Source organism: Rhinichthys klamathensis, unplaced genomic scaffold (genome assembly GCF_029890125.1).
Source record: "Rhinichthys klamathensis goyatoka isolate OS25496 unplaced genomic scaffold, OSU_Roscu_1.1 h1tg000172l_1, whole genome shotgun sequence".
Classification (NCBI taxonomy): Eukaryota; Metazoa; Chordata; class Actinopteri; order Cypriniformes; family Leuciscidae; genus Rhinichthys; species Rhinichthys klamathensis.
The window spans coordinates 409,645-435,180 of record NW_026606702.1 but is presented as its reverse complement, the minus strand read 5'-3'; the positions used below and the strand labels follow the sequence as shown (position 1 = coordinate 435,180).

Here is a 25,536-nt window from a genome sequence, read left to right as displayed (position 1 = left end):
TATGTTAGTCTTTTGTAGTTTTTTTTCACTAGAGGGCAGGACAGTGATCGGTCACACACACGTCTAAAGACCTTTGATTAACAGAGGACCAAGAGTGTGTTTCATAACGAAGATAGTGTTGCCCTTAGCAACCATGAGCGCTGCATCAGTCAGTTAGCAATGAGGAAAAGCATAGCAACAAACACCAGAAAGCAACCCGGCAACAAGAGGCGGGAGAGACATACATAAAAACACTGTCCATCGATTTATCACTATCATTTATCAATGGGCATCGTTTTATTGCATGTAAACATTTAAGTGTAAATATGCCCTTCTACTCTTTAGTCATTTTCATCAGGTTATTTATAGTGCTGTTTTCATGCAGTAATTCACAAGTGTATAAATGTTTATTTAATCATCCAGAGAGGATTGAAAATCCTGTTCTACCACAATTTGATCAGTGGTTATGTCAATTATCATTATGTCCTTCAAATCGCCAATGTGAATTCATTCATGAGTGAACGTCCACTCCGCTCTACTGTGTCGTGACTGTGAGGAGAGGACACATGTGCAAGCTGTTAACTGCATCTGTCTGATACTTGTATCCAGAGCAACCACAGAACTCTGGCTGCCATGGCAACAAGCCGTACGGAACTCATTCAGTGCTCTGAGATGCTCTCATACACACACACACACTCGTATGCACTATATATTAAATGGATGTACTTGAACAAACACATTGAGCTATCCTGAGCCTGACACACACACACACACACACACACACCTGCAGGGCAAGTGGTTTCCAGCGGGCGTTCTTCAGGAGTGCAGGGGTGGAGCCCAGAGTGTTCTGTGGCCTCTTCTTCAGCGTGAGGATGACTCCACTTGGATCCTCACGTAGACAGTTGACCAAATTCTTCAACTGCCAGCCAACCTTAAAGATATAGATGATTTAAAAATAAATATTAAATACATTTTAAATACATAAATAACATTAGACTGGTAGAGTGAAGGTTATATTTAAACCCAAAATTAGGACATTTTTGTATTTCTTTTCAAATTCTCATATATATATTTATATATATATATAGACAACTCTCTGAAGATTTTTAGCATGGTAATGGATATGACAATGTTAATGTATTTGGTCTTGGCGGAATAGATCTGCTACACTGCTGCTGTTGATTTTAGCTGTAGTTGTAGATTATTGCTGCTGCTGCAGAGCAAGTACAGGAACTTGCTGCTGCCAATACATATGCCGATATGCTGCTGTGAGTATGTAAGACATACTGCTGCTGTTGTGCTGCACAAATAACATATCAATTACCCATAGCCGATCTATACAGGTGGAGCTGGGGAAGGTGGAGGGTATTAGACTAACTCTGAAAGCACGCTGCAAACTGCTATAGTGAATGGTAACAAGCCATTTAAATGTTGAGCAGCAAACTCATTGCCTGCAGATGCGACATAAACCAATCAGCTTGTGCCAAGTAGTTAAAGCTGTAAATATCACCAGCTTGCGTTAAGGACCCATCAGCCTGCGCCATCTTAAGTTTCATGACAGAACTAGGCATATATATAACTGAGAATTTGATGTATATATATATACACACACTATAATATAATCTTTTGTCATATATAACTGAAATTTAAAATAAAGAGAATTGGTGGCTGGGAACGTGCTTAGTTTTGAATTTGAATAGAATGTGCATTATTTTTGAGAAAACAATGATACAGTGCAAAAAAAAGTCATGGTCCTAAAGTAAAAATATTTTCTTTAGAAATATATAATTGGTAACACTTTACAATAATGTCTCATTTATTAAAATTAGTTAACTACCATGAACTAACATTGAGCAACATATTTTTTACAGTATTTATTAACATTTGTTAATGTTAGATAATAAAAATGTTCATAGTTCATAGTGCATTAACTAATGTTAACCGATACAGCATTAAATTGATCTTAAAAATGTATTAGTAAATGTTAAGATTACCATTAACTAAGAATAATAAATGCTGTAAAAGTATTGTTCATTGTTAGTGTATGTTAACTCATGTTAACAAATAAAACCTTATTGTAAAGTTTTCTCATTTCTTACAAATAAATTTTGCAGACAGGTTCTTGACAGGCTTCATGAGGTCCACCTGAAAACCCTTGAGCATCAACTGCCAATCAATATCTGCACAAACAATATAATATCGGCACATTTATGCACTAAGATGCAAGCACAGATGACTGACCCATGCAAAGATACACACCACTGTTTGGTGATTGACCTGAATGACCTCATCACCGGCATGGATCTTCTTACACTGATCTGCGGGAGACTGCAGGAGAGAGATAGAGAGATTAATAACCCCTGCTCATTATAGAGATAAATCTGACACCAATTATTTACCAAGGCATTTCAGTGTTGTATTATAGTATCATACATGCCTGAATGTTGACCTTCCCTATGAAGAACGTTTGAAAGTCTTTTCATCAAAATCTCACTCATCTGGGCTGCGTAAGCCTAAGTAGATCGTGGAGAGCATTGGTTTCTAACTTTCTACAATCTACTTAGGCATACAATGCTTTTGCTCATTTACTCTCTCCACACACTTAGGCATAAACAGCTAAAACGTTTATTTTAAAGAATATTTTCATAATCGGTTCAAATTTAGTAAGCAGTCATTTCGATGATGCTTCAATGCATAGTGACTTACAGTCCGCCTGGAGCAACCTCAGATTAAATGCCTTTCTCAAGTGTACAACGGTTGACATTTTCAAACCTTTTGAGGTTTGAACTTACAATTTTTCCAAATCTTTAACCACTTAACCATGCCACACCAGTCCAGAATGTTATTCAGAAGATTTTCCATTTGCTCTGATATGTTGTTCTACAGACTGAATAGACTGAAAAAAAAAAATCATTAAAATCTGTAAAAATCCATTTAGCTGAACAGTGGGCTAAATGTGCATTAAGAGTGAGAAATCAATGAATTCTGTTCTTCCAGCAACTAAAAAAAAAGGCATGTTTGAGTTTAAACCAACTGAACATCTACATAAATGATTTAACAACAGCACTGGAACAATCCACCATTTCAAGCCTCACTCTTGCCAGCTCTGAAATCAAGTGCCTGCTCAATGCGGATGACCTGGTTCTGCTGTCCCCACAGAAGAGCTCCAGCACAGCATGTGCTTTATAGAGCAATACTGTCTGAATTGGGCACTGACAATATGAAGAAAACCAGACCAGAATAAGAAGTCCTATCACATCGCATCATCAATAATGATCTTAGATTTGACATAAACACTTATACACTCTCAGACAAAAAGGTCCAAAAGCTGTCACTGAGGTGGTACCCTTTCAAAAGCAACACCTAAAGAGTGCATGTTAGTACTTCAAAGGTACCAAAAGTGTACATATTAGTACTTGTAAATGGTAAATTAGAACCTTTTTTAGGTTACCAGTAACATCCCAGTGACCGCTTTTTTACCATTTTATCTGAGAATGTAGGAGTTTTAATCTAACAGTAGAAGAACTCAGATGGTGCTTTACATAATACAATTATAACAAACCAGTCTGGATAAAATTATTGTAGGTATTTATAACATCACGTCTCATGCTGATGAGCAATAAATCAACTATAAATATCAAACACTGGCATAAATGAAAACCTTATTTGGAAACAAGCAGAGGTGGTTCAAAAAGTGCTATTGTAACTTTTAGATGTTTTGCCAACATCTGCTTAACCACTTAATTAGACTCCCTTATCCCCAACACATAAAGGTATAGAACATTCCATGATTGGCTAAAAAAGTGAAAAAGACAATTTTTTGCTGTTTTTAGAGCCTAAGGCTGTCACAGACTCAGGTGTGATTTCTCAGGACACTTATTTCAGTACTTTTTATTTATTTAATTTGAATAATAAGACCCATTATGGCTGTTACCAATCAAATGAAAGCAGCATTAACAAAAGCTATTTTTGCACTGCAGAGGTGCCACAGAAGCTGCATCTAAAGTGGCATTTAGATGTATTTACACAGACTGTTTATGTGGCTCAGAAATGGCATAAATGCATGTACACAGCAATTACAAATACATAATAAACAAAGCAATTTCAAGAGGGACCTTTCACCATCGGTGCTCTGGCCCTAAATAATACTATGAAATTGATGTTTTAAAAATAAAATTTTGAATACTGAAATAGGAAATTATATATATATAAAAAAAAATCCATCCATCCATTTTCAAAATAACTTGTCCTACAGTATGTAGGGTCATGGATGGTCAGACCATGGATCTCGGGCAGAAGGAGGGGAACACCCTGGACGGATGGTCAGTCCATCACAGGGCTTCAAAAAATAAAGCAATATTTTTAAATACGAAACTAAAACATTTAGAAGGTGGAAGAAAGTCCCTGTCTTAATGAGTCATTGAATCATTTACTGAAATATTTTCATTCATTTAGAAATGAAGCAAGTGCCTGTCTTTATGAATGGATCCTTCACTCAAATGATTTCAGATTCATTCAATAACAAAACACTGCTGTGTGTTGCTTAGAGATGGCTACTTTTGGCTATTGTATTCACTATTTTTAGTGAATATGTGGAGTCTCAAAGCATGTTTGGTTTGGTTTTTGCAAAGTGAGAGACACTTAATAATGTCAGCTCACACATTGTTAAAACAACAATTACGATATCATCATAGACAATACATATCACACACCCCTAAATGGCATGCCTATAAGTTTAAATGACCATCCTGGCATTCCAGATGGGATTCTTAAATAACCGTGGGAAGAAGTGAGGAGAGCAGCGGTTTATAATCTTAGGATTTGGATTTGGAGAATTTATATGTAAAAGCTCCTCTCCCAATATATGTTAGGTGGACCCTCACTATAAGACAGGTAAAGAATAAATACAGCTCTGAACTCACATTCTCTGTAGTTCCAGTGATAACATGAAGACCATCATATGTGGACTTGATGTACATGCCCTAAAAAGAGGAATGAGAGTGTTGTGAGATTTAAACAGATTTTTCAAACTGTCCTAAACTGTGTAATTTCTGTCACTGAATGGAATTGCAAAAACAATGATTGTTTTCAAACAGTTTTCCCTGTCTGCTATTGGTCACACAAACAAATAGTCCTGCCCCAAACTCACGCCATTGGTTGAGTCAATGTTGCTATGTCGGGTATTTAAACAAGCAGAGCAATTTTTGATATCACCACAGAGCAACAGTTGTTTTCTTTTTAAAGAAAGCTTTCTTATAGTTGTCTCTGTGATGAGCGAAAGTTCCTAAAAATCCAACCAATTACACCCTTCTTTTTTAAACATTCTCATATTTCTGTTGAGTATGAAAGGGATATTGCTGTTGTTTACTCACCAGGCCCTCGCTAGGCATAACGTTAGTCAGATGGACAACCTCAAGGTGAGCAGACTGTGACACCAACGAATCGGACGACAATGAAATAATGTGCTCACAGATACCTGATAGAGTCTTACACTGCAAAGAGAGATAAAGACAGAAAGACAATGAGAGACAAACAGACAGTGTTGTCAGTCTATGTTTGCAATTGCATTGTAAATCTCTCAGTCTATTTATAGCTGTTGAACTGGGAGGGAGCAGTAAATACTGGCAACCCTGCAGCAGTCCAAACCATTCACATGAAAGGCATTCAGCATCATGAAATATACCCATAATGTATAATGAATCTGCATTAATAAGTCACATGCTATATGTATATTTATTCATGTTATATTCTTTCTTTCATCTTTTTCTGTCTATTTGTATCCATCTATCCATCCCTCTCTCTCTTTCTCTCTGTTCTACAGGCAGTGATCCTGAAGGGAGAAAAATCTGCATTATTCAGGATATCCAACCTTAGGCAAAGCACACGCACGCACGCACACACACACACAGACACACACACACACACACACATTGACGTTTGCTTCAGAGCAGGCCAGATACACGTGACTTCACAAACACGTTTTACTTGAAATATACACTCACCGGCCACTTTATTAGGTACACCTGTCCAACTGCTCGTTAACACTTAATTTCTAAGCAGCCAATCACATGGCGGCAACTCAGTGCATTTAGGCATGTAGACATGGTCAAGACAATCTCCTGCAGTTCAAACCGAGCATCAGTATGGGGAAGAAAGTTGATTTGAGTGACTTTGAACGTGGCATGATTGTTGGTGCCAGAAGGGCTGGTCTGAGTATTTCAGAAACTGCTAATCTACTGGGATTTTCACGCACAACCATCTCTAGGGTTTACAGAGAATGGTCCGAAAAAGAAAAAACATCCAGTGAGCGGCAGTTCTGTGGGCGGAAATGCCTTGTTGATGCCAGAGGTCAGAGGAGAATGGCCAGACTGGTTCGAGCTGATAGAAGGGCAACAGTGACTGAAATAACCACTCGTTACAACCGAGGTATGCAGCAAAGCATTTGTGAAGCCACAACACGCACAACCTTGAGGCGGATGGGCTACAACAGCAGAAGACTCCACCGGGTACCACTCATCTCCACTACAAATAGGAAAAAGAGGCTACAATTTGCAAGAGCTCACCAAAATTGAACAGTTGAAGACTGGAAAAATGTTGCCTGGTCTGATGAGTCTCGATTTCTGTTGAGACATTCAGATGTTAGAGTCAGAATTTGGCGTAAACAGAATGAGAACATGGAACCATCATGCCTTGTTACCACTGTGCAGGCTGGTGGTGGTGGTGTAATGGTGTGGGGGATGTTTTCCTGGCACACTTTAGGCCCCTTAGTGCCAATTGGGCATCGTTTAAATGCCACGGCCTACCTGAGCATTGTTTCTGACCATGTCCATCCCTTTATGGCCACCATGTACCCATCCTCTGATGGCTACTTCCACCATGTCACAAAGCTCTAATCATTTCAAATTGGTTTCTTGAACATGACAATGAGTTCACTGTACTAAAATGGCCTCCACAGTCACCAGATCTCAACCCAATAGAGCATCTTTGGGATGTGGTGGAACGGGAGATTCGCATCATGGATGTGCAGCCGACAAATCTGCGGCAACTGTGTGATGCCATCATGTCAATATGGACCAAACTCCCTGAGGAATGCTTCCAGCACCTTGTTGAATCTATGCCACGAAGAATTGAGGCAGTTCTGAAGGCAAAAGGGGGTCCAACCCGTTACTAGCATGGGGTACCTAATAAAGTGGCCGGTGAGTGTATAAATATAAGGCCTGTGTGTGAGTATGAAAAGTGTGTGTGTGCTTGTTCACTATTCTTATGAAATACGTTTTGAAAATCATAATGTCATAAAGTCACAACTATAGTAAAATATTTTATAACCAGCATGTGAGGATGGAGGATATTCCTGGCCTGATAATTTAAAGTCTAAATGAATGTCTTAAAGGACGGTTCTTTACCTAGAAAAGTGGTCCCAGCAGGATTTAGACATCTTCACAGATCAAATAATACACATTTAAACAAATAATTCACATAAATGGTTTAACAATAATATAATTTTCGAATTTCTGCTTAATGTGCAGTACTGAGTCAAAATAATTGTCTGTGCTAATCGAAAGTATGCTCTTACTACAGTTAGTGGGGGTCCTCACAAGTATAAGTGTACAAGTTTGTGTGTGTAAAAGAGTGTGTGAGGCTTGAGAAACACTTACCACATGCAGAATCTTATTTTCAGTTTCATACACTGTGCAATCCTAAGAGGAGAAGAAAATTTTTACATTTAAAATAATAATAAAGGACTGTGCTGTTTGTGCACACGCACACGCGCACGCGCAAGCGCATACGCACACTCACACACGCACACGCACACACTCACACACACACACACACCTGTTGTACTATAGTGGTTAGCTCTAGACAGAGCTGAACAATGTTGTTCTTCAGCACTGAGTATTCAGAAACACTGACAAATGGAGACCTGCAAACAAAGCAAACACATACATAAAGAGACGAGGGCTTTTTTCACATTCTAAACAGAGGTTGGGAACAAGACCTGGGCTGGACTCAAAACTTAGGTCTCTCATGAGCACCACACTACAATATGTCAGAGCCACTATACAAACGAGAATATAATTAGTTTGCTTTTTATTTGTTATTTTGGACAGCTTATCAAGGCTATTTGACTCCCTTTTACAGTAATACACACCTATCAGGTTTGATTTCAATTGCATTCATTTCTATGATATCATATGACTTTCAGGTCTGTTCTATTCAGCCCAGGTGAGTTCATTCCCTGTTCAGGGAGGTTTGAGTACCTGTCCAGCCATGCCAGTAGATTTTTAGCAGCTCCGATCAGGTCAACGACTGAAGTCAGGAAATCGTTTGGAAGACGCCGTGAGACTCGTCCGTCATAATGGCCCCCACGGCGCCGCCCCGTGATGAAGTTCTGCAGATTCTTAGCGGATGCATTGAGTTTGTGTGACAAAGTCCGCAAATTCTCTGTCTCTAGACCATAGTTCTGCAACAGGAAAAATATCATTATTGAAATAGTTATACTACTGTTCAAAAATTTTTTTAAGAAATTAATATTTTTATTTAGCAAGGATGCATTAAACTGATCAAGTGACAGTAAAGACTTTTGCAATGTTCAAAAGATTTATATTTCAATTAAATGCTGTTCTTTTGAGCTTTCTATTCATCAAAGAATCCTGTAAAAAATCTCCACAAAAATATGAAGTAACTGTTTTCAACATTGATAATAATAAATGTTTCTTGAGCACCAAATCAGCACAGTAGAATGATTTCTGAAGGATTATGTGCAAAATCCCTTTCAAAGAAAGTCTGTTCACTCAGCGGACATATTTGCAATGCCTCCGGGCAGCTATTTTGGGAATTCAAGATCAAGTCCTATCTATTTGAATGGGGGAATCCTTCAATCTAAAAAACTGCTTGCTGAACTAACAATTAAATAACATATTTCAAATCCGCAACAAAATCTGATATGAACTGTCCCAAAAATGTTGTTTCTAATGCTTAAATAGCGTTTGAGCATAAAAAAGAAGGCGGGACGTATTGCGCCATACTGCGCGTTGCTGCTTCTCACATTTATAACTAATATGAGTGAACCGTCTTTGTATATCTTCAGTCTTTGATCATGTTACACTGAAGACTGGAGTAATTTGTCACCTTTGTGACCTGTCACCACAGGAATAAATTACATTTCAAAATAGAAAACAGTTATTTGAAATTGTAAATATTTCTCAATGTTACTGTTTAGCTATACTGTATTTTGATCAAATAAATGCGGCCTTGATGAGCATAAACGACTTCTTTCAAAAAAATTAAAAACAATCTTACTGACCACAAACTTTTGAATGTTAGTGTGTCTGACAAAGCATGAGAGATTTATTATTTTAAAATGTTCTTTTCAATACAGTGCAATAGCAGTTTTTTCCTAAGAGGGTCCAAGGTCTGAAGCATAGTAGTCAATCTTATGGCTGATTTTATCATTCTGAGGCTTAAAAGCTAAGTGTAAGCAGCAGAAAAATCAAGCAGCATTCTCACAGCATGTTCAGAGGGTCATCACTACACACTAACAAAGATACTCAGAAATAAAACACTGCCTACACTGTGGAATGAAATAAAGCACACAATCAAGTCTCCATTCATATCTGGAAAAATGCATTACTCAGAATGAATGCCATTTTCTCAGACCTGCTGCTTGGAGAACCCATCATTTTTGTGTATCGATTGGCTAAATAGTTCAATAACCGGACCATTCTGATTCACAATTGGCTGTTTCAAGTAACAAACAGTAGATTTTCTCACATTTCCTTTGGGTTTGTTTATAGTGTTAATCAGCTGCACCCAACATCTCTCATTTATAGGCAGAGGGACTTCTTCTCCGTTTATTCTATATATGGTGTAAACTGGTATCTGCAGCAGTGACGTGTCTTTTTCTACAGTTGTGACTGTTGTTCTTTTATCTAATTCAAGCTCCTCGCTGCATAAATTACAGCCGCCATGCATATTAATATGTAGACACCATTCAATGTTCCAACCACTATTATAAATAGATCCTTACATAAATAGGTTCACGGGTTAGATCTTTGAAATGTTGTTCATCACTTCAAGACACCTAAAAGCTCTTCGAGGCATCTTTAGAATTTAAATAAGTTTCAAGGTAGCTATGATAGCAGAGACCTAAAGCAAATAAATAATAATAAATAAATAAAAAGAAGGTCAGCAGAACCCATGAGAATTTAGGAGTGATCTGGTGACAGTTGACTCTTGTTTTAAAAAAGGTTCAATGCAAAATGTATAAGGAGCGAAAGACTTTGGGATGGTGCTTCAGAGGGCAGGAATGCACCACATTTTATTTTTATTTTATTTTAAAGCCAAATGGAAACATCAGTTTAAAACCCTTGTTTTAGCACAGTGGTTGATTGATTGATGACTATAATGTATAATATTTAAAATGTATATATTTAATTTATACAATTTTTATTTGTTATAATATTTATTATTTTGTAATTCATATGTTTAATTTATACAATTACTATTTTGGTATGATATTCATAATCTTTATTAATTTTATAATTTTATATTTACGTATTTATATTTCATTTAAAATGTTTATTTTAGACGGAAGCCTGTGTAACACACATTTCAATGTAAAGCAGTGTTGTTATTGTTAACAAACTAAAACTATTAAAAATAGTTTTTATGGAATTAAATAAAACAGAAATAAATTTAAATAAAATATACATATTGGATGAACAACTTAAGGTTAAAAAACTTGCCTTGGAAATGTTACTTTAGCAAATAACGGAAATAAAATGTAAAAGTTGAAGCTGAAGTACAAAAATGACTAAAAATAAAATTGAAATAAATTTTTTTTTTTTTTTTATTACAAAAGCAAAATGACTAAAACTTAAATAAAAAAAGTAATAAAATATAAATAACTAAAATGAAAATATAAAAATAAAATCTAATTAAAAAATCAATAAATAAATACTATAATAGCATAAAAATAATATTAGGCAACAAGTACTGCTGTCTGCAATGTTGCTGCACACTGGACAAATAACATTTGACTATGACTGAGTAGGCGACCCTTCGCCGTCGTCTGCGATAAGATCTCAAATTGTTTTAGACTCCGGTTGCATGTAATCCTTTCACCCGAAACAGCTCTTTAGCCTACTTATAAACCTGAATTCTGCTTCTGAGATGAATTGGTTTGCATGAACAGCTGTGAGGAAGTTAGCTAGTTGACTGAGATTGAACTCCTCCTCTCATTCTATGATGCATTAATTCCTCCAGCAGCCAATCAGAACCAAAAACGCATCTTCCCTTCCTTGCACACAAACTCCCTCCTCTTTTTGTATACTGGTTGAGAGATTCCCGCTGGGTGTTAATCATTCAGTGTTAAGCGGAGTTTGAATAAAATGTCTGTCGTGTCATTAATACAAAACAAACACATCATTATCACAGCCAGTCTCATTTTCCCTCACTCACAAAATCACACACACACACACACACACACACACACACACACACACACACACACACACACACACACACACCAGTGCGCAGAGTAAGTCCACAGCCTCCAGAATGAGCTCCTGGTGTCCGATGCGGGTCACGCCGAGCTCTTCCAGCTCCTGATGGGTGATGTGAAGCAGCTGCTCTCCGTTTATCTGCTCTCTCTCAAATGTCCTCATATACTGCAGCAAACAGTCATCCAACCCTGAGAGAGAGAGAGAGAGAGAGAGAGAGAAGTGCAACACAACCATGTGATCATAATTCATTTATGTCATGTAATAAACTTAAAATGTGACCCAGTGTATAATGGAGCTTCTCTCCATACAGAGAGCTGTCATTAGGATGATTAATACGCAACACTCACACACACACACCACCAAACGCAATGCATAAACACATCGTAAACCTGCAAATGATGTCAAGTGGCTAATTCCTGTAACAGTTTGTGCTTTATCCCCGATAAACCACTAAGTGAATACAGGCACGTCTCTCAGAAAGAGACACACCTGCATTTTTCAATGCAGCGACACACATTTGCTTTCTCAGAGGATGATGTTGGCCGAGACTCTTCAGATGGGAACATTCTGAACTTGCAGATGAACCCAAGCTCAGAGTCCTTCATAAACAGCTCTATGGTCTCAAACACACACACACACACACAAAAGATAACCTATGTGATATTTTATCGACATGCACGTGTGTGTGTGTGTGTGTGTGTAGGATGTCCTTCAGCTAAACAGACTTTCTCTCGTGCTCAGTCTCTTCATTCTCTCGTTCTGCTCCAGCTATACGGGCTGCTTGGCAACCGTTGCTTAGAGACGGTGAGGTAAGCCTGCACAGGGAATGATAAAGGCCTCCATTTCCTACAGTCCTATACACAGACACACACACACATCCATACTGGAAATGCGCACACATAAATACACTGCAAACATACACACATTAAAGAAGAAATGTGTATTTCCTCTAGCACTCGCATCACCAAATGGAATTGCAATAATGATTTAACAGTTGGTTGGATGACCAGATTATCCAGCCAAATACTCACACACCATTGGTCAGGCGGGAATGGCTTACTTCTGGCTTACTAGGGGCTCATATACCATTATGGTAGTTGAACAAACTCAGGGTTACAGGATTAGCTTTGAGTTGACAAAACCAAACCAGTCAAATCAGGCTTTGTTTTTTACCATGTTGTTGATGGAGCGTGAGCACATGAAAGTGTGACATCAGCAAACAGCCAATCACATGCCTTGAAACGTGCAAAACTGTGATTCACTTCTCGCGAGAGAGTCAGTGCGATTGAATTGTCTCTTCTGCCAAGGATTAAGAGATTGAAGAATATGAAGTATATAAATGCATTTACACAGCCAGAAGTAAATATCTTGCTATATCATTTGAATATGAAAGCTCATATGTAGTCATTTTTAAAGCTTTATCTATATTGATTCTAAAGCGTGTTTTAATTTTATATTATCTGTAGCTTATATTTTTACATAACTTTAAACTAACAGATAATTGACCGTTCGCAAAAGCCACGCCCCCTAGTTATTGTTGCTACGCCCGTCAAATAAATGGTCAAACACGACCAGCGCCACAGATTGCCATGACGGGAAGAGGTGCGTCAGTGACCTTTTTTGGAGCAATACCTCCGCGATATCCTCCAGATCGAGGCAAAAGGGGTTACAGTATGCAGTGGAGGGATATATTCAAAATATTAAAATACGCAATGAAGGAGACACGACTACTATCGAGGCTAATAATGCTCTCAAGCTCTCAAACCGGTCTCAAGCGAAATCTGAGAAACCCCATGACCTGTAACGTTACCTCAAATGCAACCAGCACAGCCTTGAAGAAGATTCTATAAGCTGTTTCAGTGGCTAATTGTTTGGAGTTAGAAATATATAACTCGCGCTGCATATTTAGTCATTTTGCCTCAGATACAGGATTATTCATTCGCTTTAACAAGCAGGTTGTTCATTACCACGGCAACCGCTTGCGTGTCATGCTGAATGCGATTTTCGTGTTTAAAAAGTAACTATACATAATAGACGGAAAGATGCAGATAACCATACATTATTTCTATTCGTTACGATATTGATATGAACTGATGTTGTCAAGTAACTGTTAAGCTTCATACGTTCCCCGTTGCGAACGTGCACTCCTCTAACGTTAGTCTAAACTGTAGTCTACAGCAGGGGCGTAGCCAGTATTGGGCCAGGGCGGCACTGGCCCACCCACATTACTCACTGGCCCGCCCAGGCAAGTTTGATAAAAAATACATTTTTAGTTTATTTTTATTCAAATGTATTTAAGAAAATATATTAATACCTGATTTATTGTTGACTGCTGTGTGTGTTTAATTCGTTTTCCGAATAAAAATGGAACTGTCGAAGCAAGTTGTAGACTCTCTCCGGAACGTTATTGGTTGCTATGGTTGCTGGGGGTTCCGACAGGAAAACTCACAGCGGCGTCGGCGCCACAATAATGGCTAAACAACTTTCTTTAATGTGCTATTTGAAAAAAGCAAGAGTTGAGGAAGAAGAGAAGACACACCACTGCCTTCATCTACCGAGTCCACACAGCCCAGTTCTTCGAAGATCAGACTCATTAACCCACAAGAAGGCTAGTCAGGTGCTGGTGGCGGCTGCTTCTTGCTCCCTCTCTCCCGATCAGCCTGACGCGGGTTTACCCGCCGATCTAGCTGCGATATTATTATTTTAGCTTACTTTATTTTCGGGTGAACTGTCTTTGCACTGCTGAATAAAATAGACAGGTTATTGTCTACACTGGTTTGTCCAGCCTTTATTAAGCTCTGTTGGTTGAACATGATGATTTGCCGGAAAAAAGGTGTAACTGTTTTTGCAGTTTGTCTATTAATTTTTCTACTCTCTAAGGTTAATTATTACTGAAGTCATTTTTTTCTATGAAAAACTATAGGCCCACTCACATTTTCACTGGCCCACCCAAAATACAATTTCTGCCTACGCCACTGGCAGGTGCTGCCTCCACTGCTAGTGACTGCTGCTCATTTCCCCCCTAAAATATCATGTTAACAACAACACTTTAGAAAACGTATTTCCTTTGTGGATCGTCTTGATCTGCTTTCTCCGTGTGTCTTTGACTAGCAATCTCATTGTCTCAGTCTCACGCACGCTGCACGCGAGTTAACCATGTTCGACACATTTAACTGGGAGTGGGGCCGTCCACACTGTTTTATCCATTGTAGGGACAGCGCACGTTGTGTTTTCGGCTTTGGAAACGGAAAGAACACAACTCCTCCAGACAATCTCTCGGGGTATCTAGTGTCCGATTTACAAACGCCGTGGCCGCACCGCTTCACCATCTTGCTTGGAGTCAATGTTTGACGGACCTGCTCACATAGTAACGGTTGCTATGATGTGTGATTGGACAATAGCCGTTTTGGGGGAGGGGCCTGCGAACGATCAATTGTTAAAGTAAAATTGCTCATGTTTAATGGATTAAGTCTACCAAAGACTACAATTAATCAACTACAATTAATACAAAACTCTGCTGCTCGAGTATTGACAAAGACCAAGAAGAGAGAACACATTACACCTATACTAAAATCATTACATTGGTTACCTGTTGATTTTAAAAACCTTTTATTAGTTTATAGACGGTTTCATCGAACGCACGCGCGTTGCCCGGGTTACGCGCTGGCCCGAAGTTAACTTCCGGTCTGTGTTTGTTAACCGGTAATATCATAATCATAATATCATTCTCTGGTAATATGGCGCCGACTACAAACGCAGTGAAAATTAAGGTGATGAGCAGACTGAAGTTGGGCTCAGGTTGTTGTGTTGTGGGATGCAACCTGAGGCTCTGGGACAAATACCTTATCAAAAATAAAAAAATTCGGTTTCCTAAAAACGAAGGGAGACGGCGAGCGTGGATCACCGCTGTGCGATGAGAGGCTTGGCAGCCAGGCAAGAATTCAAGGATCTGTAGCACTCACTTCGTTACAGGTAACAAACTCATGATAAGCAACAGATAATTATGGAAGCTTGTTTCCGGCCATGAAGAATAAAAAAATAATAATAATTGAGACTTTTTAATCTCATAATTGCGAGATAAGAAGTCAGAATTGTGAGAAATAAAGTTGCAATTCTGAGAAATAAAGTCGCAATTGCGAGAAAAAAAGACAGAATTGAGACTTTTTTTCTCACAAAAAGTCTATGGTTTCTACAGATGAACTCTGTTGTTATTGACTCTACCGGAAGTTAAGTTTGGGCCACAAAAGCGCGCATGCGCAGTAACGTTTGTTTATGTTGTTGCCGTTGAAACCGTCTATAAGGCACTGCATGGACTTGCTCCAGACTATCTTTTAAAAATGCTTACAGTTTATGAACCTGTAAGGACTCTCAGATCATCGGATACTTTACTTTTAACAGTACCACACAGTAGAAGTAAAAGATTTGGTTTCAGGGTCATTCCTGGGATTCGGTAATATTTCAACTTGGATTTTTTTAACACTAGCGGTAATTCATTTTTAAATATGCCACATCATTAGGCACATATCAAACCTCCGACATATTATATTTTTCCCACCTCAGGCATTAAATATGGCTAATAAATTGTTATAAAACAAACATCAACCACTGCTCAAGTGTACCTCATAACAATTGAATAACTACAAATGTAACATTTTATGATCATTTTTTATTTTTTATGGGACTGAAGTTAAAAATAGGCAAATCTTGTATATGTGGTCTCTTTATTTTTGTAAAAAAAGAAAATTCAATTTAGATATTTAACTAAAACCACTATTTGACTGTGTTAGTCCTTAACATGTCAGGTGCACTGTAAAAAGTGATCAGTTGACTTAACTTAAAAAAAAATTAGGAAACCCATTGCCTTAAAATTAAGTAGGCCTAAATAAACGTCATGCTTAATCAAAAAAAAAAAAAAAAAACGTAATGTTGAATTGTCAAGTTCACATAACTTAATTTTTTTCAATTAAGCATTTCGTTTATTTACTTAATAATTTTAAGCCAACGGGTTTACTAGATTCTTTTTAAGTAAGTGAACTGAACACGTTTTTAGAGTGCAGCAAGAAATGCCTTCATTTTTAATCGTCTTCCCTATTTTTTTCCAAAAGAATAGATGAGAATAGTATGATGGATTTTGAAGACTGTAACAGGTTTGAAGGGAGACATTGCCTTCAAATTTTGTCTCTGTCTTTATGGCCTTCTTTCTGGGTTTCTGCTGCTGAAGTAGCTGCCATTTCTGACATAGGATGCTTGTCAAGTGGACATATTACATCAAATATTCTATTTTTAACAAAATGTGATGAGTTGTCATGATTTTGGTAAGTATATCTTTACTGAAACCATTATTATTATATTTATTTTTTAATTACAATTATTCATAGATAAGTGAACTACTGAAGTGAAAAACCCTGTCACTAGTTTACAACCCGAAACAATGAGAAATACATGTTACAGGGTTGAGTGTGATGGGGTTGAGGTTTATTTTGCACAAAATGGCCACTGCTCCTCTTGTAGTGTAGGAGAGTAGAGCATATATGGCAGCAATCAAATAAGTACATTGTATATACTTATACATTTTGAAAAATAATCATTTTCCATCTTCATTTTATGCGATGGGGTTGAGTTGTTAAGCACTTTTTGTTATACTGGTTGAAACTCTCATCACATCCTAATAGCAATCAATAATAGAAGTGGTCTACATATTTTTAAAAAAAGTACATCGCCTATATCTTCTGTAGAAGTCTCAGGACCGAAAAATATTTGTCCAATCATTGCATTCGGGTCAAAAGGCAATGATAGGATGTCCTACCTGGCAGTCAACAAATGTATTTTTCCATACCTCTGTGCATCACACGTCATCAGCGCTACAGACAGCCACCTTTTACAGTTCCTCCAAAACCAAAACAACGAGCTATATAATTCGTTCATGACATGTTGTATAATTACAAGATAGCAACCGTGACTTTCTACTCTGTGCTGTTCAGGTAATCAGACTTGGATTTATCTGTTTCTCTGGCAACACAATGCCGAAATGAATTAGCTGAATCTGCTCTGGCTGTGTGCGACCTGCGCGTTCATGTGTTTTGAAGGAGGCGTGGCTTTGGGGAACGCTCTGAAGGGAGAGTGGGATCTATCTAATGCTTTTAAAACTAGCTTGCTATTGCTAGCTGCTCCGAAACTGCCTACCCTTTTAAGCTTGACAGTACCCTCCCTGACTAATACGATTCAAAAATATGAATAAAAAGTAGGATATTACTTGCCATTTCCTGCACCACTGTTAAAGAGACCTAAATGATGTCATTTCTGGTTAGTGGAGAATAGTTGGCATGACGGGGTTGAGTTCAGACTGAGGGACATAACTTTATAGTCTGTTTTTTTATTAAATATCTTGCTTTTATATATATATACTGTATATATATATATTTTTTTTTTCACAAGAAAGTAACACAAATAAATACTTACAATATTGCCAAAACAATTATGGACATTGTCCACATTTTGTTACTTATTTTCTAAGTACAAATTCAGTGAAGTGCCTCAGACATGAAGACAAAATGCTTTGTGTGTCCCTCCACCTTGTCGTTGTATTGCACACACAAGATCACGTGGCAATAATATCAAAAAGGTTTTAAAAAATAACGCAGTGCCGTGATACTAGCCTGTCTAGAGCAGTCACAGACGTTAAGTTATTTTTAAAACCTGTTTGATATTATTGTCACGTGATCTTGTAGCGTGTGTACCTGTGTGACCTGCTCATACTTTACGACCATCGGCACTGCAACAAGCACCAATTTGACTGCAATCCGAGGATTTTGTTGCAGACCTTGGAAAACTGCAGATTCCAGCCAAAAATCATGTAGTGTGTGACTGTGAGCATACCTTTAGCCGTTGAGCGGTAAGTTACTATGGCAATGAATAGGCCTACTGCTAAAAGGCAAACCACTTTCATGGTGCCTAAAACCCAGGGTTGGCACAAACTAAACTGAAACATACCTGGCTAACCACCTAAACAGGCTTCGTGGTATAGGCCCTAGGTTTTATTAAAAAAAAAGAAAAATTTAAAATGATTTGAAGAAAATTAATATATAGATATAGATATAGGCTAAATATGACATACTAAAAATATTTGAATATATTGGCTATTTCTATTTTATACAAATATTTAAATGTTTAATATGACTAAATTAACATGACCAAATAAGATTTCACCAACCAAAAGTATTTTTTAAAAGTCACATCAGATAGATGTATAATCCATTTTCCCCTTTTGCAGCGTCTCTGCATATTAAGCTGGGACAGGAGAGAGTACTTCACCATGGAAAAAAACGGTCATTAGCATGCATAATTACATGCAATTCTCTATGAGAATGGCCTCCTTTAAGAAACACACACACACATAATCTCTTCAAGTCCACTCTTCTGGTTTACATCCCACCATCTCACATCTGCGCTAACACATCTAGCGGATCCAAGAACAGCTGACAAAGGGAAAAATGAATCTGGTCCCTCCCACTAAGAGAGGTGACTCATCGTGAGGAAACCCCTTAGAACACTCACTCAGACACACACGCTCGCAAACATCCTACCGTTCCAAGCCCAGTTGCTGCTGTTTCAGATTCTGATACGCCCCACTTTGGACACCGGACATCTTGGAGATTTTTTTTTTAAAATCTGTTCACCACCTGTATGCATACTTCTTGAAAGTCCTTTGACCATCCCAATGATCAATGACAGAACATGTCATAAATGTTGTCTCTTTGCTCTCAAGGCTATATTCTTTCATGATATCACAAAACGTACAACCTCACTCTATTAGTGATCAAATACTAAACTTTACAGTGACAGTAAAGACATTTATAATGTAGCCTAACAAAAGATTTCTATCTCAAAGAAATATTTCTTTTGGACTTTCTATTCAGCAAAGAATCCTGAAAAAGTTTATCACAGTTTCCACAAAAATATTAAGCAGCACAACAGTTTTCAACTGTCCTAACAATAAGAAATGTTTCCTGAGCAACAAATCAGCAAATTAGAATGATTTCTGAAGGATCATGTGACACTAAAGACTGGAGTAATGATGCTGAAAATTCAGCTTTGTCATCACAGGAATAAACTACATTTTAAAATGTATGAAAATAGAAAACAACTAAATACTATTTCACAATATTCTTTTTTTTGTGTATTTTTGGTCAAATAAAAAACACTAAAACAATATTATCTACTGGAGTCTTTTGAATGGTGTTTTTTTTATAATTATGCCAGTAGGTGGCGTCATATAACCATCATTAAATGAGTAAGTCATTCATTCAACCGATTCAGTCAAATGCACAGAAAGGAAACATAACAAGCAACTGTACTCATGAACTGTACTCATGAGAGAGTCACTGAATCATTCACTCAAGCAATTTGTGAATCATTTACTCAAGCGATTCAGTCAACAACAAAGATGTATTCAGAAACGCCAGGTTTATTGTAAAACATTGTGGAGATAATTAGTTTCAAAGTGCATTTTGGCTTATTTCAGTAAAAAATAAATAAAAATAAATTACGGACCCCTGTTAATACGGGCACTGAAATGAATACACGCTTCTTTCGTGCTACTCGTGCACAGGCCTGTATGTAGCATGCGAGTTTAACAGATGTCTTTTTCAAAATAAAATAATATGTACAAACTACTCACCTTTTTTGCAAAAACTCGTCTATCGGGCTTCGTGCAAATTACAAATGCAGCAAGTCGCACAAAGACTCTCTAGAGGAGTTTATTGTGGTATTTTTGGGTTTGTGTTTCTTTTTGTGTAGATTTTTTGCCATTTGAATTTCTCATGTAAATTAAATTGAGTGATTTTCTTTTTTTATCTCTTAAAATACTCAATTTAGCAACCTAGATAGCCTATCACTATTTCCTCTATCAAAACGAAGCAGAAACGCTGTTAGTGTGAAAGTGAATGTTTTAATGAATTCAAAACATGCTTCATGAAGTTTCGAAACCTTTGCGAATCATTTGTTTCAAACCAGTGATTGGCGATTCGAACGCTTTGAAACAGTGACTCGTTTTATGAGGCAAATGGAACAATTGATTCAAAGTTTCAAAAAGCTTTGTTTCTCCTATCACTAACCTGTTTCACGCGTGTGGTGTGACAGGTTGAAATCCTGAAATTTATGTCTATGCATGAGTGGTGAAGAATCATTTTAGATAGGCCTATATTTGTTTTTGGTTCATGGAAGGTGATTCACCATTTGAAATCATTTTAAATGAGTGCCTGGAGCATTCTGTATTAGTAGGCTAAGAGAACCTGACCTTCACAGCTTCAGGAATAGCAGATAATGAGTGATAAAACACTCAGCTCAGGCAAGGTGAGGAAGTGCAGAGCACTTTCCCCACAAATGCAGTCAATTTGTTTTGGGTTTATTAAATTGAAGGCATTCGTCAAATAAGTTCTTTTGCAGAATCTGAATCAGCGCAGGAGAGAATGTTTGAATTGAGCTCATCACCTGTGCCGGTTTGACCTCTGTGTTTTTGAGTTCACTCTTTTTCCTCATCTCCCCCGGCCTTCAGACAGCCAGTCTTGTACATCTATTTAAATGTTAGTTTTTCGGAAATCCAGACTGTTAATAATTTCCACGAAATAGCTTGATGAGCACAGTATTACTTCATATTCAGTCTTCCTGTAAGCAGTAGAGCACGGTGCTATCAAGACCAAGGTTATGGGTTTGATTTCTAGGAAAGCAAGACTGATAAAATATGTACCCTGCAAAGCAATGTAAGTCACTTTGAATAAAGGAATCTGCCAAATCCATAAATGTAAATAGTGAAACAGTATGTTCTAATGGGGCCTTTCAAATAGTACATGATTACTATTTGAAAGATTTTTTTTTTTTTTTTTTTTTTTTGAAAGATAGATACATAAAATAGTTTTTGGAATACACTGGCAAATATATGGCCTCAAAGCTAAATTGAACTAAAAGCCACAAATGTCCAGACTTTGATTACATGGGTATGTATTAACTATGTACTCTGTGACATCCCTTACGAAAAAGAAGTTTATTCAAGTGTAGTATATCAGTATACTTATTTTAAACTAAAAATAAGAAAGTATACTTTCAGTCTACTTTTTATGTACTTCTCAGAAATATACTTTATGTACTTCTCAGAAATATACTTCAAATTGCACTTAGGTATACTTGACTTATACTGACAGAAAGTCTAAGTATATTTGGCCTATACTTGTTGATGGAGATATACTTAAAAGTATAATTAAGTATTCTAAGTATTCTTGGCTTGTACTTACTATGTTGATTGAGTAGCTTATTAAATACTTTTTTTAAAAACATACACACTACACACAAACTGATGAAGATGTTTTCTTAATTTGCGGGTGTTTTTTTTCTATTTGCACGCGTTTTTTTCTATTTGCACGAGTTTTTTTTCTATTTGCATGTGTTTTCTTCAGTTGCAGCGTGTTGAGCTCTCTCGGCCACCGTAGTACTCTCGGTATTACCGTAGTAAACTACTAGTTTAGTAGTTTTATACTATGAGTATACTTCAAAGTGTACTTTCATAAACTAAAAATTTTCTACAAGTATTAAAATAGTAAACTACTAGTATACCCATAAGTTCACTTGCAGTACAAATGAGAAACGTAATTATGAACTAGTTGTGCACTTAAAGTTTACTAATGTTACACTTATAGTACACTTAAACATATACTTTTATATACTACAAGTGGGCCAATTTAGTCCCAAGCGGTATTAAAATAGTACACTTACAAGTTTATTACGAGTACATATTGACATTAGTATACTTACTACATAAAGTATACTTAAAAATATACTTGAACATTACTTAAGTATACTTCATAAAATTAACTTGAAGTATACTTCTTTTTCGTAAGGGATAAGATTAGTTTGATGAATACATCTGCCAAATTGCAATGAAACTGAAAGTCAAGGAGAGGTGCTAAAGTTTTATCTGTTGGATAAGAAAATGCAATGTTCAAATAGAATATTAGTGTATACTGCAAACTAAACTATCAACTATTTTTTTAAAGCATTATGTGAAGCAGTATGCATTGATAAACATCTCAAACAGAAGTATTCTACAACATGAACCTATTATGTGAAAAAATGGTTATTGAGGATTTTTATTGATTATTGTCTTATAATGTCTTAATTCTTAAATAACGAGTCGAGAAAAGGGTGTTAAAAAATGATGGCTGATATAACTTGTGATTTCTTTATCACGCTGGAAATTGAAGGTCAAATTGAGCACTTATGGAATCCATTATGGAATATAGTATTCAGGCCAGGGCAGTGAGCTCTGTTGTATAACGCACATTTTGGCAAATGTATTACAGCTCATCCGGGATTTTCATGCTGACAGAAAATTTGCATGCTGTATACTGCAGCAACAGTGAAAGTAATGTGATAGTAGGTTATTCTGATCTGAATTTGAAACAGCCAACATTTATTGAGATCATTTAAATAATGGGATAATGTTTTTAATCAATCTGAACTGTATGACTAGAGAAAACAGAGAAAACGGGCTGTGGTGTTTCAATTTGCCAGAAAGTTATAAAAACTTTAACAACCATAATACACTGGGCTCGAACAAACTGTATGTGACCGGGGATATCAAAATGCGGAAGTACAATCTGTAGTTTTCACAAAAGACTTGGAGCTGTCAAAAGCCTGTAAAGTAAAACGTGACTTTAGTTGACCAATAAACGGAGATAAATGGGGAAAGATTACACAATGTTCAGTTACATATACTGCTGACATTGCAATAATACAAAGTGAAAAGGCAGAGGCATTTGATTATTTACACATGGACATCAGTCATCTAAAACCCCTAAAATATACAGAGATACAAACAAGCTGAATAGGTTTGCAAATGAAATTAAGCCTCTGGAAAGATTTTATTAGATGAAACAGGTGAGCCACTAGGGCTTATGGAGTGTGCACTCATTTTGTTAACAGAGAACAGTGGAGATAAATGCTCTGATAAGTGACAGAAGAGCAACAGTAGCATGGAATACTGGGAAGAACCACTGCAGTGAGACACACTCCAAGTAGAACATTGTATTGACAATTTTTTCTGTTAAACGGAACACATTTGAAAGGACTGAAATATCAATACCATACCGTAACTACAACTATATGGATAACCTTAAAGGGATAGTTCACCCAAAAATGAGAATTCTATCATCATTTACTCACCCTCATGTTGTTCCAAACCCGTAAGACTCGTTCATCTTCGGAACACAAATGAAGATCTTTTTGATGAAATCTGAGAGCTTTCTGTGCCTCCATTGACAGCTACACAACTGACACTTTGACACTTCAAAAAGCTCATAAAGAGATCGTAAAACTAATCCATTTGAATTGACCGGTTTTATTCACATATAAACATTGATCAGCGAACATAAACAGAAGCTCAACTGAACCTGCTTGACCCACGAGAATGAACCTCATTGGTTCTTGCGGAAGCTCAAACGTGCTGCGTAACACGAGAATGAACCTCATTGGTTCTTGCGGAAGCTCAAACGTGCTGCGTAACACGAGAATGAACCTCATTGGTTCTTGCGGAAGCTCAAACGTGCTGCGTAACATGAGAATGAACCTCATTGGTTCTTGCGGAAGCTCAAACGGGCTGCGTAACACGAGAATGAACCTCATTGGTTCTTGCACGTCATGCAAACATGCTTGAGCTTCCGTTTCCCACGCCTGAAAGCCTAAATGAAATTTCTTCATCATATAAAGTGATTGTGTCTCTTCAGAAATCTTTTGACTAAACCGCTCAATTCAAATGGATTAGTTTTACGATCTCTTTATGAACTTTTTGAAGCGTCAAACTGTCAGTTGTGTAGCTGTCAATGGAGGGACAGAAAGCTTTCAGATTTCATCAGAAAGATCTTCATTTGTGTTCCGAAGATGAAAGAAAGTCTTACGGGTTTGAAACAACATGACAGAATAATTTTTGGGTGAACTAACCCTTTAACAATAACTGCTGAACCAAATGCATATCCACAGTCCTAACTGTCATCTTGGGTATAAGATCCTATCATATGTCAACCTGCATGATGATTTTTCAAATGTAAGCTGTAAAGGTCAAAACTGGGCATGCAGCAGAGTTTTATATTACAAGATGTCTGTAATGTTAGAGGCGGCAGATTATCCCTAGACACCATCAGCACATGCCACATCTCTGCATGCAAGTTTTTTTCTATTTACACTTCTGCCAAGTGTAAGAAAACCAATGAAATACACATATAACAGAAATATGGCAATGGCAGTTGCTCCAAGACTACAATTTAGGAAATAAACAGTAAACAATAAACACAAAACAATCACACTGAGAGATGTTTTCTATAGTGCAGAATCTCTATGAAAATGTGATGCAAAGCAATAGAAAGCATCAATACCAGCAAAATGACCCAGGATCAGGTGCTCTAAGGTCTGACAAACTCTTTGTCAGCAGTAATTGTGAAGATTATGCACAAGCAGCTATAGTTTGCAGTTGCATCTGAGACAGTGAACAGGGTTCCTGAAAATGGAAACCATCCTGCACAACTGGCCGTGAAACCTAGTTCTCTAAAATACAGAACTAATCAGTGATCCTGCACAGGGGAGAATTCAATTCAGTTCAGTTATAGCAATTTTCACAATACATATAGATTCAAAGGAGCTTTACAGAAATGTTACAATTAAGAGTTAAAGGGTTAGTTCGCCCAAAAATGAAAATTCTGTCAGTAATTACTCACCCTCATGTTGTTCCAACCCCGTAAGACCTTCGTTCATCTTCGGAACACGAATTAAGATATTTTTGATGAAATCTGAGAGCTGGATCACTCCTCCATACTAGTCCATAGGCTTCTTCAGGGATTGAACTTGCCGGCCTCGAAAAGTTATTAAAGACATCGTTAAAATAGTCCAAGTGACTACAGTGGCTCAATCTTAAGTTTATCAAGCGACGAGAATACTTTTTGTGCGCAAAAAAAACAAAAATAACGACTTTATTTCAACTATTCATTTCCTTCTCTGTGGGCCTCGAGTCAGT

At 37.2% G+C, this 25,536-nt stretch overlaps 1 protein-coding gene across 1 annotated transcript in view; it reads right to left on the bottom strand.

The window, feature by feature from the left end:
- The window catches only part of si:ch211-26b3.4 (connector enhancer of kinase suppressor of ras 2), a 49,781-nt gene that overhangs the window by 20,895 nt on the left and 3,350 nt on the right, over nt 1-25,536 (bottom strand). The window contains exons 2-9 of the mRNA XM_056260047.1: nt 11,508-11,671; nt 8,238-8,440; nt 7,813-7,900; nt 7,635-7,676; nt 5,352-5,471; nt 4,902-4,961; nt 2,239-2,307; nt 764-910 (exon numbers count right to left, since the gene is read on the bottom strand). Of these exons, the coding sequence (XP_056116022.1) occupies nt 764-910; nt 2,239-2,307; nt 4,902-4,961; nt 5,352-5,471; nt 7,635-7,676; nt 7,813-7,900; nt 8,238-8,440; nt 11,508-11,671 (893 nt within the window). The remainder of the gene's footprint in view (nt 1-763; nt 911-2,238; nt 2,308-4,901; nt 4,962-5,351; nt 5,472-7,634; nt 7,677-7,812; nt 7,901-8,237; nt 8,441-11,507; nt 11,672-25,536) is intronic.